The 18,375-nt window shown below is 40.2% G+C and overlaps 1 protein-coding gene across 1 annotated transcript in view; it reads left to right on the forward strand.

Annotated features, from left to right (window-relative positions):
• The window catches only part of sema3bl (sema domain, immunoglobulin domain (Ig), short basic domain, secreted, (semaphorin) 3bl), a 57,106-nt gene extending 38,731 nt beyond the window's left edge, over window positions 1-18,375 (forward strand). The window contains exons 6-16 of the mRNA XM_031844634.1: window positions 2,002-2,118; window positions 2,684-2,826; window positions 4,169-4,283; window positions 4,417-4,486; window positions 4,980-5,124; window positions 9,002-9,233; window positions 9,366-9,457; window positions 9,733-9,774; window positions 9,886-10,111; window positions 11,976-12,106; window positions 13,439-18,375. Of these exons, the coding sequence (XP_031700494.1) occupies window positions 2,002-2,118; window positions 2,684-2,826; window positions 4,169-4,283; window positions 4,417-4,486; window positions 4,980-5,124; window positions 9,002-9,233; window positions 9,366-9,457; window positions 9,733-9,774; window positions 9,886-10,111; window positions 11,976-12,106; window positions 13,439-13,951 (1,826 nt within the window). The 3' untranslated portion in view covers window positions 13,952-18,375. The remainder of the gene's footprint in view (window positions 1-2,001; window positions 2,119-2,683; window positions 2,827-4,168; window positions 4,284-4,416; window positions 4,487-4,979; window positions 5,125-9,001; window positions 9,234-9,365; window positions 9,458-9,732; window positions 9,775-9,885; window positions 10,112-11,975; window positions 12,107-13,438) is intronic.

An 18,375-nucleotide genomic window follows, 5' to 3' on the forward strand; every position in this document is an offset into this window, starting at 1 on the left:
TGATTCCGTGGGCAATCGGGCCTGATGACAGGCATTAATAATAGCTTTATAGAAATAGCCAGTATTCTTGCTGATGCTCATGTTTACTTATGTTCGTCATAGAGGCATCAGTATTATATTGACACTCTCTCATAACTAGTCAAAAGTTCCTTATAGTAACTTTCATAACAACATAAAATTTTCACAAGTTGACCGTTGTGACATAGCTGTCATATTAACACTGGACTTGTTGTTGCTTGGTATCTTTATCTTCCACAACTAACTATTTAAAATACCAAACACAGAAGGTCTGTATCTACACATTTCACCTCTCGGGGCGGATCTCTGCTTTGTTTTCAAATGATAACATAAAGAACACCTACCACCTTCCTTCTTCGGCTCTTGACACTGCATGCACACACTCTGGAGTTGTGCTGAATAGGTTAAACAGTTCTGGGTGTTTCTCTCTGAATGTCATTAGATATTTGGTTTCCGAAATAATGTTGATTTATACCAGTGACAGACAATCCAGGGAGCTGCTGAGGCTGTGTGTGTGTGTGTGTGTGTGTGTGTGTGTGTGTGTGTGTGTGTGTGTGTGGAGCCCTCTATCCCACTTTCCTCTATTTGCAGCTGCTTTGGGTGCTTTGAGCATCAGAATTTATCCCACAAAGCATTGTATTTGGCTGGAAAGCATTCAATTACCACCAAGTATTGAATAGTTTGGACTTCAGCGGGAGCATACATGGAAACATAGATAAAAAAAACAATGCACACAAAGCTGTTGAGGAATGTCATTAGGCCTTAAAAAGTATATTCTAAGACTGACTGATAAATAGACATTTTGAATGCTGGGAGAGAAGGGTTTGTTCGGCTGCACCAGTTTAAATGATACTTTCAACATATTAAAAGTGGAAAACGCTGACTCAGCAGATCTGTTGGCGTCCTCAACCCTTGCAAAAAGCAAAAGGGTTCCTATTGGCCCATGTGACACTCCCATTTTCATTCTTCCTCTGATGTAAAGTACTCCAGCCTTGAAACTAATCTGTAAAATAAGAAACAAATAATGAGACAATGGATAAAATACACCTACATGCACGGACATACTAAATACGCACAAAGGCATACAAATATAGAGCTTGACCAACATATTACAGCGTGTGATGAAAAATAACAGAAGAGATGCCAAGAATGAAACGGTAAAAGATGATGAAAGTCCTATTCCTCAGCTATCAACCCAATAATTTCAGGATCTTCTCCCAAAATACACAAAGCTCAACAGGCCCTGTCATCCCCAATTACTGTGTGTTTGCGTCTGTCAGTAAGGTATAGAAGGATGTGTGTGTTTTTAATACCATGAATGCAGCCAAATAAGATAAGAATACATGTACCCCATGAGATCGCTGTGTCTGTAGTAGACTTCTTTTATACAGTGGTCACTGTGCTGGGAAGAAAATAAAACAAATAGGCTTTTTCTCAAAGAAAGTCCCTCATAATTCTTCATTGTCTGAGTTGGAGGGATTTCTGTCTCCAAGCTAGCTGAGGTTGCTGTCTAGCTGATAGCCCTGGCTGCTTAAGGTTTTTCCAAGTGCCAAAGGAAAGATTTTGTGTATTTTGAGTTGCTTGAAACATCAGACTGACTCCATGCTGGTCTCAGAGGAGGATGTACTCTACAAAGTGCGATTAAGTTTTGGTTTCACATTACTCTCTCTATGTATTCTACAGCATACTGGACTTGTTATATTTCCTCATTCCCTCCCTTCCTCATTTGCCTGAACCACAATTTTTTTTCTCTGTCACCAATGATTTCCTAATTTTTCTTCTGTGCCAACTTTTTTCTTTTTTCTTATCCTTTTCCTTTAATTGCTGCTGTTTCTTCACATCTGCTCCTGTCTCTCCTTTTTATTCCCTTCCACCGTTTCCCTATTTTTCCTGTTGTACTTATCCGTTCTTTTCCTCCGCTACCTCTCTCTTATTAAACTCTAAAACTTATTCTAAAACCACCTCTGCCTTGCCTCTCTCTAGGTGGGGAGCTGTATACAGGACTGACTGCAGATTTCCTGGGGAGAGACTCTGTGATCTTCAGGAGTATGGGAGGTCGCTCCACCATGAGGACAGAGACTGACCAGAAACTTCTGCATGGTAACATTTCACTGTTTTATCAACCTGTTACATTCAATACAGAAATGACACAATGTAAATTAAACTACATTATTTTCCATATCAGGACACCTTGGAGTGCATTATCTTTATCATATTATGCCTTTTCAAACTCATCATCCGGTCCATTTTACCAGTGAGGGTTAATCAAGTAGCATGAAGCAAAAGCACAATGACTTTGGTTAAACACAAACTATCTCCTGCTATGTTTCATTTGACTTATGTGTCATTTTTTTGCAGGAAATCTTCTGGAATGAGACACAAAACAGACCTAAAATTCTTACAAAGTCTTTGTTGAATGGATTAAAGACAGTGATGGCAATAACTACATGTTTATCCTTATTCAGTGTCATGCAGGGACACGAGGGGGACCACATTGGTTTCGTCTCAGAAAGATACAGGGTCGGTTGTATATGTATATGTTCAATTTTAGCAGCAAGATGAGCTCTGCTGCTACGACAAGAGTTTTTTATGATATTTAGGTTGAAATTGATTACTCTCTCTTTTCATACCAACTCTCCATCCATCCTCACGTCTTCCTCTGCAGACCCAAAGTTCATCGCTGCCCACCTCATCCCAGACAACGACGACAAAGACAACGATAAAGTGTATTTCTTCTTCACTGAGAAGGCCACGGAGCCGGGGGACAGGGAGGGGGCCATACACACGCGTGTCGGACGAGTGTGTGCGGTGAGATACTTTATAAACTCTTTATGCAAACACATTGATTTTGTAGTACATGATGATGTTTCTATTGGAACAGGCAACTGCTATTTATATACTTGTAGAGGTTTTGAGTCTTGTGGCGTCACATGAAAAACTCAAGAGAAGGTTGCCTCTCCAGGGACACTGTCCCACATACTCAGGTTAATCCAAAGACTCTAGTTAGATGTACACAGAAAGATTGAGAGATTACTCCAGTCCCGGGAATGAGACATCTGCAGGCGTGTTTCACTTGAAGAAGAGGTTGTGATCTGGGAGAGTCTGGGAGTCCTGTGGGGCTTTCTTGTTCTCTGGAAGAAAGACACTTTAGGGATCCTACATGTTGAGTCTCCACCTGGCCTTTCAGTCCAAGGAATAGATTCACACTCCCACTGTAGTCCACTGGAAGAGGGTTGTATGACAACATGGTCCCATTCAAATGTTTGCTTCCAAGGACAGGAGGTAATGGTTTTATGGGTTTATCCTGCTCTTGTGACAGTTCCAAACCCTCTGGTAGAAAAAACGAATGTCTTTTGGAGCAATATAATATTTATATTTCCTAAAAGCACTGTGAAGGCATCGTGATATTCAGAATCATGTGAATTTTTTCTCCTTCCAAAACCCACACAGCTGTCGAATTGGCCAACTGTAATCCCCATCTCCTCTGCACACTCTGTACACTCTGTCACATTCTTTCACACATTGATTTGTCTTAGAAAACCATGTGTGCTATGTGCACCATCCACAAATATAGGTATGCATAGAAGAATACACGCAAATACTGACAGCTGTGTATTTCCTTAGAGACTGTTTAATTGCGCCAGAAAACTTTGATTCATTGCGCAAACTCTCTGACACAATCCCATCTAAATCTTCAAATTATATCCATCTTTGTCACCCTCATCTCACCCTCTCTTACTCCTCTTTCTTACCATCTGTCTCTCTTTCCCTCCCCTTCCTACACATATATCTTACATGTATTTCCTCCTCAACCCTCTTTTCCTAACCTGACACCCCAGAGGGTTTGTTATAAAGAACCATATGAGAAGCCGTCACTGGAGACTATTTGAAAAAGAGCATGGGATATAAAAAAAAGACATGGCAGGTGATTGGATGGACCATCTGTTGATCACACTCTTACCAAAGCGAGTCGAGAGAAGAGCAAAAACATCTTTTCCACTGAGACAATCCTTGAGTGCCGTTCTCCGCGTCATATCATTGGGCTACAACACAGTGTGCTGGAGTGCAGAGCCAGAACAATAAAAATGTGTGTTTGGAAATGAATATGCAGCTGTGTTTTATAGATTGTGTGTAATGTCATTTATTCCAGAATGATGTTGGAGGCCAGAGAGTGCTGGTGAACAAGTGGAGTACCTTCATCAAAGCCCGACTGGTCTGCTCTGTACCAGGACCTCACGGCATCGACACACACTTCAACCAACTGGGTGAGATACGCACACACCTTTTTTAACAAGGTTTTACTTTTGCATGCATTAGAGTACAAGATCACACACTTTAATGTCAGCCTTCAGTATCTAACACGCACACTAAATGGCCTTTAAAAAAAATACAAAACAGAGGATGTTTTCCTGCTGAGGACCAAGGATGAGAGGAACCCAGATGTCTATGCGATCTTCAGCACTATCAGGTGAATAACCATGAAGCTTCATATGTGTTTACAGGTTATCTACACATTAAATATTCTGCCTTATTTTACCTTTATATTACCAACCTTGGAGGTCCTCGGAGAAAGTACAAAGCACTTAATTGTTCAGTTGTGGTTTTCATACTGTGATTTTTCTACCACTGAAAGGTTGAAATGTGTGTCCTGGCTTATAGAACTGCTGAAGACTAAGTAATTTAATATTTGCTATTTTGTAAGTTGGTAGTGTCCCGTGGTGGTTAAAAAACTCCACTATCACATATGAGAGCAATATATCATCAGCTGTATTTCTGTACAGTTGTTTTTGCCGAACGTATTATTGTTATTGCGGTATACTACTTAATTTTTACCTTTATTTTCTTACAAGTTCATGTTTTTTGGAAATGTAACTCAATCTTCCCACATTTGTTGTCAAATATATAATATGAATAAAAAAGTGGAAATGTTCAACTGTATATCTGCCCTATCTCCTCCACAGCAATGTGTTCCAGGGTTTTGCCGTGTGTGTTTACCGTATGGCTGACATCAGAGAAGCCTTCAATGGACCCTTCGCTCATAAAGAGGGCCCTGACTACCAGTGGGGGGCCTATGAAGGCAGGGTCCCTTATCCAAGACCAGGCGTGGTGAGTGATTACACATCACCTCGAACCCAAAATGTACTCCGATGTTATGATTGCCCAACCCTAACTCCTAAACACACTGCACTTACCATGACTACAATATTTCCCATACAACACACTTCTGCTTGGCAACTTTATGAGGACACATAAGCTGTACTACCTTAGTATGCTGATGACACACAGTTTTACATTTCTATAGTCTCAGCTGAATTCAGTCATATAAACAATCTGGTACATCAACAATCTCAATCATTTGATGTCTAGGATTATTTGTTGTTTCTTTTTTTTGGTAATCAATTAAAGACAAGATACTGATGTCATTGGTTCTTAAAAAATGCTAACAATTAAAGACTCAAAAGTCCCCATCTCTGTAATACAGAGTTGTTTTATATGCCGACCTGACCATAACAACTCAATCAACTTTTTATCTTTTTTTTTTCTTTCTTTATTCGTTTATTTATCAGGGAAACAACACACATCAAGTAAACCTGCCAGATTCATCCTGTACAATCTATTTAATCTCTACTTAAAAAACATCAAGTTAGAGGATTTATATCTAAAACTGACACTGAGAAACTGATCAATGCATTCATTTCAAACACTGCAATGTTATTTTGGTTGGATTAACAATGAGAACATCAAAGCTCGTTTTAAAACACAGCAGCAGCACCACCACAAACTACAGCCTTAAAAAATGATCATTGAACACTTTCAACTAAACGTTAACCGTAGAATCTTCATTAAGGTCGTTTTTTTTTTTTTTTGCAGGAGATATTTTAGCTCGGTATACCTAATAGTTTAAACACTACCATGCCTGTACCTAAATCACATCTTAAGTAGGCTAATGTAATACAGGTGTGTACGAATCTAATTCTTAGGGGAAGTGGTTGCTCAGGCCTACTGCGTGTGCTAAAACAGAAACGGTGATAAGACCATGAAAAATGAGGCGCAGGAAAGTTTCATATCAGTAAAATAAACTACTGTATGTGGCAGTGCAGCTGTGCTGACTGTACACAGTACAGAGCCTTCTCCTGGTTTACGTCCTGACTCTCAGCAGAGCTCTTTCACGTGCTCTCAACCACATCACTGCAATTCAGACCTGTTATACACACAAACACACGCGTGTAAGGCAAGACACACACACACACACACACACACACACACACACACACACACACACACAGACAAGCATGCAGCGTGTGTAACTCAGCCTCATTACCAGAGTGCAGGAGGGCATATGGAGGCAGATGAAATATGAATAATGTGAGAACAGAAAAAAACACCTCTGTGGTTTCACTCTGCTGACTCTGCTGATTAACAAGAATGTCCTGGCCCAAAACTGAGAGTGTAAGAGAGAGAGGGAAGGAAATGGAGGAAGAGAGGAAACAGGCAAAAAAGGTGATCATTCGGGGTATAGGCGGATGAGGGGGGACAGATCGGAAGGAGAGAAGATAGAATGTTTCTTATTAAAGTATTAATTATAAGTAATTTGACGAAGAACGGCTTGCTATCTTTCATGTTTGTTTAACTGGAGTTAAAATAGTCACCCTATTCTCTTGTAAAATAATTAAAATGACCCATTTTATCATTTATTTAGTCTCGACATGGCAGTCTTCTCCAGAGTATTGTCTCACTTGCAACAGACAGAACATTAACTTTAAAAAAAAAGGATTTCCTGGATTTTTCATTGCAAACTTATACTTTGTAATATCTATCACGTCTCCTTACTCACCTGTCAAAACTTACGCTGGAATGGAAAATACAAGTTGAGTTCATGCGAGAGAGGTTTAGCGGATTTATCCCTCTATTATCCCTCTATATTTATCTTAGATTGAAATATCACTGCACATGGTGTCAAAACTCATCCTGTAATAGAGGAAATGATGGGATATCCTAGACGGCAGATTTATCAAAGCTTTATTAGTAATCCTACCTGGACTGAACTTTGTCTGTCTGCCTCTTTCATCCACACAGACATCTATTTTCATCATGAAAGCTTCATATTTGATACTTAAATGTCAAGCTTTTAGGTTGTTACCATTATCCGTGATGATCCATACATCTTTAATGTATCTGGGTGTTTCTCTTGAGAATGATTTCTGACATGAAAATGACTAATACATTACTTTCGCAGCTTATATCTTTTTCTTTGACTTTTATCCTTTACCCATTTCTGTTTAGGGAACGTCAACTGACTTCTTTGGTTTGAGTTAGGAAATCAAAGGATATAATCGATGTTCTTAATTCAAACAGAGGATTCTGCTAACTTCTTTAAATGTCTGTTTGCCAACAAGGCAAAATCCCTTCTTCCCATGTTGAGCTGTTTTCTTCCACTGCACTGACATTTAAGTGGCAGTAGCAGCCAGTGGGTATTTTATTGGTCCCTGATTCATGCAACACAATTACATTGTAAATCACAATGGATTCTGTTGTGGTTGTGTATAGAACAATTACAGCAGAGTATAAGCACAACTAGAGGTTCCTGTAAAAATGAGGAAATTCACTTTCCAGGATTTGAACCTCAGCTAATCTGCCTTTCCTCTGCTGGGTCCATTTGTTATAATGGAGTAATTTAATTTGAATGCAATACAAAAGGGCTTACACAATGTGCACTGTACACACATACATGCAAACACATTTACATACACAGTTATAATGGGCATGGATAGAAGTCTGCCAAACATGCTTACCTCCAGTTGGCTCTCGGATTGAAAGCAGTCGACTTGCTGCAGCAAAGTTTGGATGAGTTGACAACAGATTTTGGAACTGCTCCATTTTCGGTTTTAAGTGCTGTGCAAACAGATGAGGGGTAGTTTAGGGAAAAATTTAAAACACTGACATATCAAGAATGTGCATTAGAAACTGTACAACTATGAGTGTTGAGATCTTATATAAATACATCTTGAAAAAGAATAGTCCCTTCAGTTCCTAATGGGAAGTACAAAAGTTTTTTTCTGTCTGAAAATAACAGTTGTGTTAATTTTGGCATACATCTTATTCACAGCTTAGGTAAACAGCACAGCATGCAAGAAAAGTCCAACTGTAAATCTACATTTTAAGGAAGCATTTGAAGTCAGCGACTTGGATAATGAGCTTGGATTTGCTTACAAATTCTACACCTTCTGCAATAAATTGTAATTGACGCCATTTAGCAAACCATACTCGGAGGAGTGATCATACATCAATAGTTTGTGCAGATTTGAGTCTAACGTCCCTGTACAGTTCAGATCCCCCGCCCCTCTGAAATTGAAATTGAATCCAGACCATTAAAAAGCTATTGTGTGGATCAGTTTGGAGTAACAATATTTCTACCATATGGAAGCACGGGCTGGAATAGCAATATTGACATTTATACAAATACCGAGTAGTCAAATGACAAACTGCTCTCTCGTGACTCAGCCTTAATTTATGATAATTGTCAGCTCATGACTTTGACATATGCTTTTCATTTTAGGCAGTCACTGCTGCTGTTACTTTTCTGTACTGAAAAGTACAGTAAAGTAGCACAGCACATCTCTGTCATCCAACTTCCCCCTTAAAAACTGTTGTTAAGCCTCTCAGGTCAATTGTAAGTATTTCAAAGCTTTAGTGGCATTATTAAGCACCACAGAGCAGCTCTAAGACCATGATTAGGCCAAATTTCTGTTGGGAGAACACAGAAGATGGTCATGTTGGGGATGGCCAGAATTTTGCTTCCTTCTATCTCGCTTCTGTTCGTCTGTCTCTGACTCCATCCATTCTCTCTCTTCCAGTGTAGCATCGACATTTATCCAGCCAAGGATTTTACCATTATACTTTTACCAACATTATTTTTTAATAACCCTTCTCCCTTTTCCTTTGTTTCTCCACATCTTTCTCATCCCTCCCTCCGCCTCCCCAGTGCCCTAGTAAAATCACCAACCAGCCAGGCAGAGAGTTTGGCAGCACAAAGGACTTCCCTGATTCAGTGCTGCAGTTTGCCCGCAGCCACCCATTGATGTGGCGGCCGGTGTATCCTGCTCTGCGCCAGCCTGTGCTTGTAAAGGCAAACATTCCTTACAAGCTGAAACAAATCGTGGTGGACCGGGTCGAGGCAGAGGACGGGCAGTATGATGTCATGTTCATTGGCACAGGTAATATGAGCATGTAACTAGGCCTTGTGGGGAACCTGGATTATTGTGTCAGAGGATAATTTGCGATAACATGAAATGATACGTTCCTGTTCTGTAACCTTGTCACTTATGATACGTGGTTGTGTCTTTCAGATGTTGGCATGGTATTGAAAGTCATAGCCCTGCACAGTGGAAACAGCCTGGAGACAGAGGAGGTCACACTGGAGGAGCTACAAGTCTTCAAAGTAAGTTTTACCCCATCGTGTGTCTTTTTAATTCTCTCTGGTCTCCGTTTTCTCCCCAATAACAGTTTTTTTGGCCATATTGAAGACGCAGCCATTCATCCTATTTCCTTCACTAAGTCTCTTAAACCCTCTTTGTAGTTAACAGATAAGTAACCACAGAGATGTCTTATAAGAAATCCTTGTCGCATTATTTTCTCCTCATTCTTAAAGAATAATTCTGTTCTTTAATGCATTGCTTTTCTAATTGTAAGCCTGAATCATTTTTATTATTGCAGGTGCCAACTCCAATTACATCGATGGACATATCCGTGAAAAGGGTACGTTAATATGAATGCTATTAATAACTTTAATGCTCATATCTATTAACTTATTGTTACCAACATATCATCTTACGCCCATTTTTCCTCTACCATCATGATTTCAAACAGCAAGCCCTGTTTGTAGGCTCTCCAGCCGGTGTGGCGCAGGTTAAGCTGCATCGCTGTGAGACTTATGGGAAAGCCTGCGCTGAGTGCTGCCTGGCCAGAGACCCTTACTGCGCCTGGGATGGATCACTGTGCGCACGGTACATGCCCAACAGCAAACGCCGCTACCGCAGACAGGACATCAGGCACGGAAACCCTGTGCTGCAGTGTGTTGATCAGAATCTGAGTGGTACGTGTGACCTATATAAATTCTTTGTTTGTGCCTTCTTTTTTGTTATGCAGGGCCATTTCTTGGCTGGGTCCAGTGACTTCCTGGAGTCTTGTTGCAACTGTGAGGTTCCCAGGCAACCAGCGTAGACGAGACTCCAGGAAGTCACAGCACCTGCCCAAATAATAGTCCCGTGTAGGCAATATTTAGTTTTTATACTTCGGTTTTTGGATGGATTCAACAAACAAGATATAACATATTAATTAATGAGCTTTAGAGATTATAATAGTCAGACTTACTGTTACCGTTAGACAGAGCCAGGCTGGGTGTATTAGAATAATTCAGGTCAGGATGCGGCATCTGCTCCACCATTTAGAATTGGAGAGGAAAAGGAAAGCTGAATTACGTCCTTGGATAGGAGATTCAAGTAAACAAACACACATTTGACTAATTACTTCTAAATATCCTACCAGCTGGATAACTGACATCTTGTAAGTGAATGTCATGTTCTGCACTTGCTGTTAGCAAAGTTCTGTTAGTAAAGTCTGTAAGGGTCAGTGTATTAGTGCCTCTCTCCCAGGATGAAATCCAAAGAGTATGTGAGAAGTCAGATTTGTACTGGCAGTTTATCCCAGCTGTGTGAAACAGACGTTGTGCAGGATATTAGACAGAAAATACATGTTAACTTCTCAACAATACATGGATATTTACATGATACATATTTAGTGTACTTAGAAGACAACATTATACATATTTAAGATTGATCTCCATATTTTTATCGTCATCCTAAAGAACGTTGGAAGATAGGAAGACAAAATGAAAGATAGTGTGTGTGTGTGTGGGTGAGAGAGAGAGAGAGCTGATAAATTGACAGATTAACTCAAACTGAGTTTATCAAAGGCCATCAGCGATCATATTACAAGTACCACAGTAAAAGTACCAGAGGTATGTGTTGTCTTTGCTAAGATTGAAATGTCATCCTAACTTCAGCCGTCCGCTATTTGTTGAAGATTTACTCTAAATGTCTGGCGAGTAAACCTTTCACAAGGTACAGGAAAAGATACTGCCAGGTTTACTAACTATGTGTCCAAACCACTTTCATATCCGACTGATATCATCTGTATTTTCTGAGGTTTGCAGTTCAAATTGCAGCTAGACGTTTTGAGAAAAGCTTTTTTGCCGAGTTTGATTCCACTCTAAATGTCTGCAGGCTAAATATCAAGGTAAAGCCAGCAGCCAATTAGCTTAGCCTACTAGAAAGACTGCAAACAGTGGCACTAAAAATATCTTCCTAGGGTATCAGCTCCTTTAAAACTCGTTAATTAATATTCTGTTCCACTGGGGAATACTTACACGCTGAATGTGGGGCTATTTCTTGGCTGGGAGCAGTGACTTCCTGCTAGGTGTATTTCGTTACCTTCGGACAGAGCCTGGCTAGCTGTTTCCACCTCTTTCCAGTCTTTATGCTAGGCTAAGCTAACTGGCTCCAGGTTCATATTGAACATGCATTGAACAGAGAGTGGTAACAAGCTTCCCATTAAACTCTGCAACAAAACAAATCGACGTATTTTCCAGATGTCAAAGTATTTGTTTGAAATCTTTTGTCAGATATTTGTCTCGACTGGCTTTTATCTTTTATTTTGTTAACTTACATGTCTTCACTTAATTCAGTTGGGGATGTGTGAAACTGTCTCACATGCACATTGTTCACAGTGGCGCTCTAGAGGACTTTAGGCTTACTCGGCGGATGCTTACATGTTATACATATACAGTAGGTGTCTGTAGAGACGATCTAACCCATAACAGGAGTTAAGTCCTTCACTTTTGGATTCCTTTATAGTTTTCTTACTTTCACATTCTTTCAAATAATCTCTCTGTCCACTAGAGGGCTTTGATGTGACAGAAGACAGGGTGGTGTATGGAACGGAGAACAACAGCACCTTCCTGGAGTGTGTTCCTCGCTCCCCTCAAGCTACTGTTACCTGGCTCGTCCAACGAGATGACCACAAGGAGGAGGTAAGATGATAAGTAAACAGCCATCAGATCAATCAATCAAGATTGTGGTAATAAAATACCACCTTATCCTAATATATATAAATATATGATGGGGGGAGGAGGTGGGGAAGCTTTGGGAGACAGAAGCGGGGAGGACCGGCCAACAGTGGCCAGAGTCATTTCCTTTTGAAGAGAGATTTGCGTGTGGATTAGGCACGTGGTTGACACATTCGACAGCCATTTGACATATGGTTGAAATTAAGCAGTTATATTTCAAAGGGAAATGCACAACCACTCGTTCTATTGGATAAACAGTGAATTGAAACCTTGACCGCATGCCATGGAAAGCTGACGTGTCACTCAACGTCTATCTGCCACTGTGACTTAAACACAGCGATGCAAAGTCCTTTTAAAGCGCTGCTTAGAAAATGATGTTGCTCCGGGTGCCCACACCCACAGTAATCATTCATTTGTTTTAGGTATGTTTATCCAAGCTTAACCGAGTCCCTCGGTCAGCCATGCAAGTATAAAGGCATTACCACTCATCTCCATTTCGTGCAAATAAACATTTGGCTGCCACTCCAGCTAACAAGGCTGCCATGTTTATGTTGGCACAGAGGGATAGTTCGACAAGCGGAGGAATGGAATCCGAAGAGGGGGGAGGAAGGAGGTAAATACAAAAGAGAAAGGTGTAAATGAATAGGAGAGACTTTGGGTGGGGTGAGGAAAGAAAGAGAGACTGAGAGGAAAGAAAAGAAAAAGGCAGAGACAGTGACTACATTTTATACATTCTTGCTGTTGCTATTCAAGCTGAGAAAACAGCACAAAGACCCCAGTTTGCCCTTTTTCTTTTCTCATTCTATGAAGTTGACTATATGCTCTTCTCCCAAATATTCCTGATAGAATGAGCTGACAGCAACAAGTTGAAAGCACAATTTTCACAAGAATTTATCCATAAACAAAGATGTCATCAGAATAAAGAAGATAATTACTGTGGCTTTAAAATCCATTTTTTTGTCACTGGGTTCTTGTTTATCCACTTAAAATCTCTGCATTTATAGACAAAAGGAATTGGAAATTTTATATACACCACAAAGGCACATTTCTTGTAAATGCAAATATTTGCAACATTCAATTTGGTTTGAATTTCGAAACTAACACACTTGACTCGCAACTTTGCGCTGCTTAAAAGGTGTAGAATATAATATATCCCAACTACTTCTTTTTTACTGCATTGCAGCAATGAGACTACATAATCACTGTCCAATGTGAAACAGAATTATTTGTTGATTTTACAGTATGTTATGTATAAAAGCTAAAACAATACACATATTCTCCCTCTGGCTCACTCAGGTAACGCTGGACGAACGTGTGATGTCTACGGAACAAGGCCTCCTGTTTCGCCGTCTCTTCCGCCCGGATGAAGGCGTGTACATCTGCCGCTCTCGAGAGCATGGCTTCACACAGACCCTGGCCCGCCTCACCCTCGAAGTTCTCCAGGGGGAGACTGTGGACGAGCTCATGGCCCGAGACGCCGCTGGCCTCTCCGACTCGTTCAAAGACCGGTCCACAGGGAGCTACAGGGCCTGGATGCCTTGTAGTGCCTACAGCAGGGGCGGCTCGTCAAGCCAAATTGGCCAATCGCGTACATGGTTCAAGGATATCATGCAGCTGATTGGGCCTTCGAACCTGCCGCACGTGGAGGAGTACTGCGAGAGGATGTGGTGCAACGACAAGCTGAGGAGGAAACACAAGAGCATGCTGGAGAAATACCGGCAAGCGCAGGAGAGCGCCAGGAAGGCACGTAGCAAGAGCTCCGGCGAACGCAACCGGACGCCGAGAGATCTCAGCGCATGGGAGGAGTAACGGAGAGAAAGCGAGCGGGAGGGAAAAGAAGGAGAAAATAAAAGAAGGGACAAAGATTACAGTACAGGAAAAAAAATGAATGGGGCAGCCAAAAGGGTCAAGAGCAGCTTCAACTCCTGACAGTTGAAACTTTGGCACTTGGATTTGAAAGAATGAGGTAGATCCCAACAGAACATCTGCTTTGGCCATTAAACAGAACAGAATGGATTTTATGATATCAATATATGTGTAGACCAGGTGTTAGGGGCTGGATATGGCCCAAAAACGCAGAAGTGTTGTCTGTCTTGAAAGACCGCACAAAAAGAGACTGCTACTGAACTGAACAGGCTGTTGCTATAAAGAGAGACAATCTTCCAAATACACTCTGAGGATGCTTTTTAAAAATCTTGATTACCAAGGACTCCTCCTTCTCTCACACACTTTTGCCATTGTATACTTTTACGGATGAAAATGGCAGACACTGTTTTGATCACATCAAGTTATATAAAAGCTTCACAAATCTCAGATTGATAAAATGTTCACATGCCTAAGGACTGACTCTTTGATGAACACTTTGTGTTGGCTCTTGGCTAATTGGGGCTTGAAAAAGAGAGCAACATCGCATTTTCTGACTTTGCATATTTGGACTTGTGAGCGTGTGTGGCCATGTGTGTCAGAGCAAGTGCAGCTCCTACACACACAAACACATACACTTAGTTTCCATTTGTTTTTGTCACATTTCAGACAACGCAATCACTGGATTGATCTCCTTCTCACTTAGTATCTAATGCTCCATTTTTCTTGCCGTGTTCTGCACTTGGCTATTTTTTAAATGACATATTCATGTGTGACTCTAGCTCAAGACATAACTGAGTTTGCAGTGTATTTATAAGAGGCTTATGCAACTAATGCACCCAGGCTAAGACACTTATGGCGCATTTCCACTGCATAGTACGGCACGGCTTGACTCAACTTGCTCGGAACTGTTCATTTGGGGTTTTCTTGCAAAAGTCGTGGATAGTACCTAGCGCTTTCTATGCTTCCGCACCCGTTACCAGAAATGAGTAGAGTCGAGCCCAACTATGCCGTGGAAATCAAGCATTGCTGTATCTGATCTTGCCACTGTTCATGCTCTCACACACACACACACACACACACACACACACACACACACACACACACACACACACACACACACACACAGAAACTGAAATCCCACTCACCCGTTACACTGAATGCATAAGCTCAAATAGCTCAAACTGGAAGCCAACATGAGACGACTGTTGATGGTTCAACAGATTAAAGGCACATTGCTTTATTGTTACTACTGTGGGTTGAACTTTCCATTAACACCAGCTACAGATCAAGATTCCCCCTTCCCCGACCCGTAAAGGGATATTTCACAGTGGCTTACTTTCATGCCTTTGGGCACATACCGCAACACCTCCTGGAATGTACCTAATGGCCCTGTTCAATCGCCGATATTTGCTTCCATTGGAATGCTTCTGTACCTCAACTCGGTTGTCTGTGAGACTTTAACACCTATCAAGCCTAGCAAGTCGGCCTTCAAATATTCATTGCTTTCAAATTGTTTGTTCATGCATTTGTATTACTTGTGGCTGTTTTCAAAAATTACTCACAAATCATCCATTAAAGTAGAAATTACATAACCTGACCTCTCTGTTATAGCCTCACCTCACACGTCAATCATCCACAAAACTCATTTTCCCACAGTTCCCGTAGAAGGGTTTATCTGAAAAGGCCAATTCCTCTTGTGCTTTCTGCTTTGTAAACACTGGTTTTATGACGGTCCATGGTTTGAACACATGGTAATCCACATTGTTATTGTCTTCACTTTTGTTGTTAAAATATAACCTTCACGGCAACTGAATCCAAAAGAGGTTTCCCTTCTACAGGAACAAAGTGGAGAAGAGAGCGGAGGGTTGGATTTATTAATGAGACAGGAAAAAGCAGATGAAGGGACAGGACAGACAAAGAAAAGACTGACCTTTCATAGGGTGAGATGTGAACATTGTAACTTTGTAACTGAAATCTAGTCTGGCTTCAGATGTAAAAGGAAAGACAGACGGATGGCCAGCTTCAGTCAAAGTACGGAGTGTGTGTGGATGGCAGGGAGATATTTTGGAGCTTCAGTAATATTATATAATATAAAAAATAATCATAAACTGAAGAAATAAATTGTGAATATTTTTTAAGACTAAAAAGTAGTTTTGAGAGTTGATTTTAACCCCTTCTAACTAAATCCCACATGTAACTAGAAGACATTAAAGGAGGATTTGGAGTTGAATCACTCGTCTAGTTACCTCTGGCTTCTCTGGAGGTCAAGAGGAGAGCCGTGCAAATGATTGGTTACATATAGTGCACCTAATAAGCAAACAACAAAAAGATACGTCTATAATGTGTCCATAATTAAAAGTTGTCAGATTAATTCCTTGATATTTATTTTATCTTGCACCTTTAATATTTGTCCCTGCACAAGTCTGTGTACGTAAGAAATCCAAGCTGATATTATCTACATTTGTACTGTGATCGATTACATGTTGGTGGTTGAGTGCATGGCGAAACTATCAGTTACAGATTAATTTGGGGATACAAACAGTCAGAAATACAATCAGCTGTTCACAAATAGCCTGTTGCTTCTGAGGACCTCCAATATGGCCGCCAGAGGGTGGAATCCATATGATATTTGTACATATGGAAGATGGTATAGATATTCTGGGAGCCCTCTCATTGTTTAAACGTAGCCAGGAAACAACATTAGCACCAGTGAACTTGTTGACCTTTTTGTAACCTTCATGGCGTGTGAATGTCTTCTTATAGGACAACAGAAAGAGAGGAGGAGCGAACATGTGGAGAAGAAAGGAGAGATTTAATAAAATAAGGTACTATAAGCATCTTGTGACGGCTGTATTTGCGACTTGTAAAAATTGTAATACATATTAAAACCCATTTTCCTACAATTCATCAGTATGCAGAGAGCATTTCAAAGGGTGACATATTTTTACCCAGTAAGTAAAGCCCACTTAAGGACGCGTTTTAGTTTATTTTCTTAGTTAGAGGATTGTGAGACTGGTTATTAGACTCTACTAATGGTGTTTTCTTTACAAATATTGCTTCTGATTTGTATCTAAATGGAAAGAAAATTATCGGAGTGTGTATGTGTGACAGGAGGATAGTATGCATGAAACAAAGAGACCGTTGGCAGGAAAAAAAAAGATTAAAAAAAAGTTTTATGTTTAAAATAACCCTCCTAAAAAGTCCCTTTTCTCCTAAAATTGTCACATCATTTTATATTTTAGTCTTGTAACGGAAAAAGCTACATGGTTACTTTGTCTGTTCTGCTGTGGTCTATGAAGATGATATTCTGTGTGTTGATATTCTTCCTTTGTAACGTCACACCATGTATTGTATTACTTTAATCAGAAAATGGAAAAAAAAAAACTGTGTTTAAGATATAAATACTTACCTATGAATGTAAACATAAAGTGTGTAAAATTGTCAAAGTCAAAATTGCTAGTTTCCATTTTACGGCAACTGTCATTATGGAACCGAAAAGTAAATGCTGACCCTTTTGAGACTCAACAAAAACTCATACTTCAGGAGGACATCAGTAATCTGTGCATTTCTTTCATGTTCAACGAACACATTGTAAAGCCTTGAAATGCAGTTTTTGTACAGTTATACAAAGTGTGTCGTGGACGTGCATCTCAGTGAAGTTTGTCAATACTTTTTAAATTTGATCTAAAATGTTGAATTTGCAGCACTGCCTTAATGTCCAAAGTTTTACAGTGACAACACTTAACTGATTTATCATTTGACGAAGACTTCAACACTCACCAATGTGATCGATGTGTTGTGATACTCGATACATTCAAACTACACCAGCTGATTTCACTGATTACTTGCGCCTCCTGATTGGAGGTCCACTAATTGCTAAATGCCTGCACACCACTGTGCTCACCACAGCTACTCTACATCAAGCAGACCAATATGTTCAGTCAGCTTTTGACTGTGAAAGTAGACACTGCAGCGAAAACGGTCATAAAATCTATCGTATTCAGAACTATGGCAACCATTAACTTGGAAAGTCAGCAGTCCAACAAATCACACTAGCCATCATGACCTTGAAAGGTTCAACAAGAATGGTTTCCACACAGAAAACACTTCTTACTGCACATGCAGGCAACAACATGATCAATGTAGAATTTAGGCTAAAAGGTTTAAGGATCTTTTGATTTAGAAAAAATAGCATCAACTTGGAGACCTGTCTCTTTTATTGTACTGTAAAGTTGTGCTGGTTGTGGGGTCTCTGACGGAGCCTAATTTAAATGCATATTTATGTTTTTATTTAAGTGTCTTTCTACCATGCATGCTATGTACTTGTATGCAATTTAACAGAATTAAAAGTTTTTTTTCTAACAAAG

Source organism: Anarrhichthys ocellatus, unplaced genomic scaffold (genome assembly GCF_004355925.1).
Source record: "Anarrhichthys ocellatus isolate YVR2014 unplaced genomic scaffold, GSC_Weel_1.0 scaffold5, whole genome shotgun sequence".
In the NCBI taxonomy this organism is placed as follows: Eukaryota; Metazoa; Chordata; class Actinopteri; order Perciformes; family Anarhichadidae; genus Anarrhichthys; species Anarrhichthys ocellatus.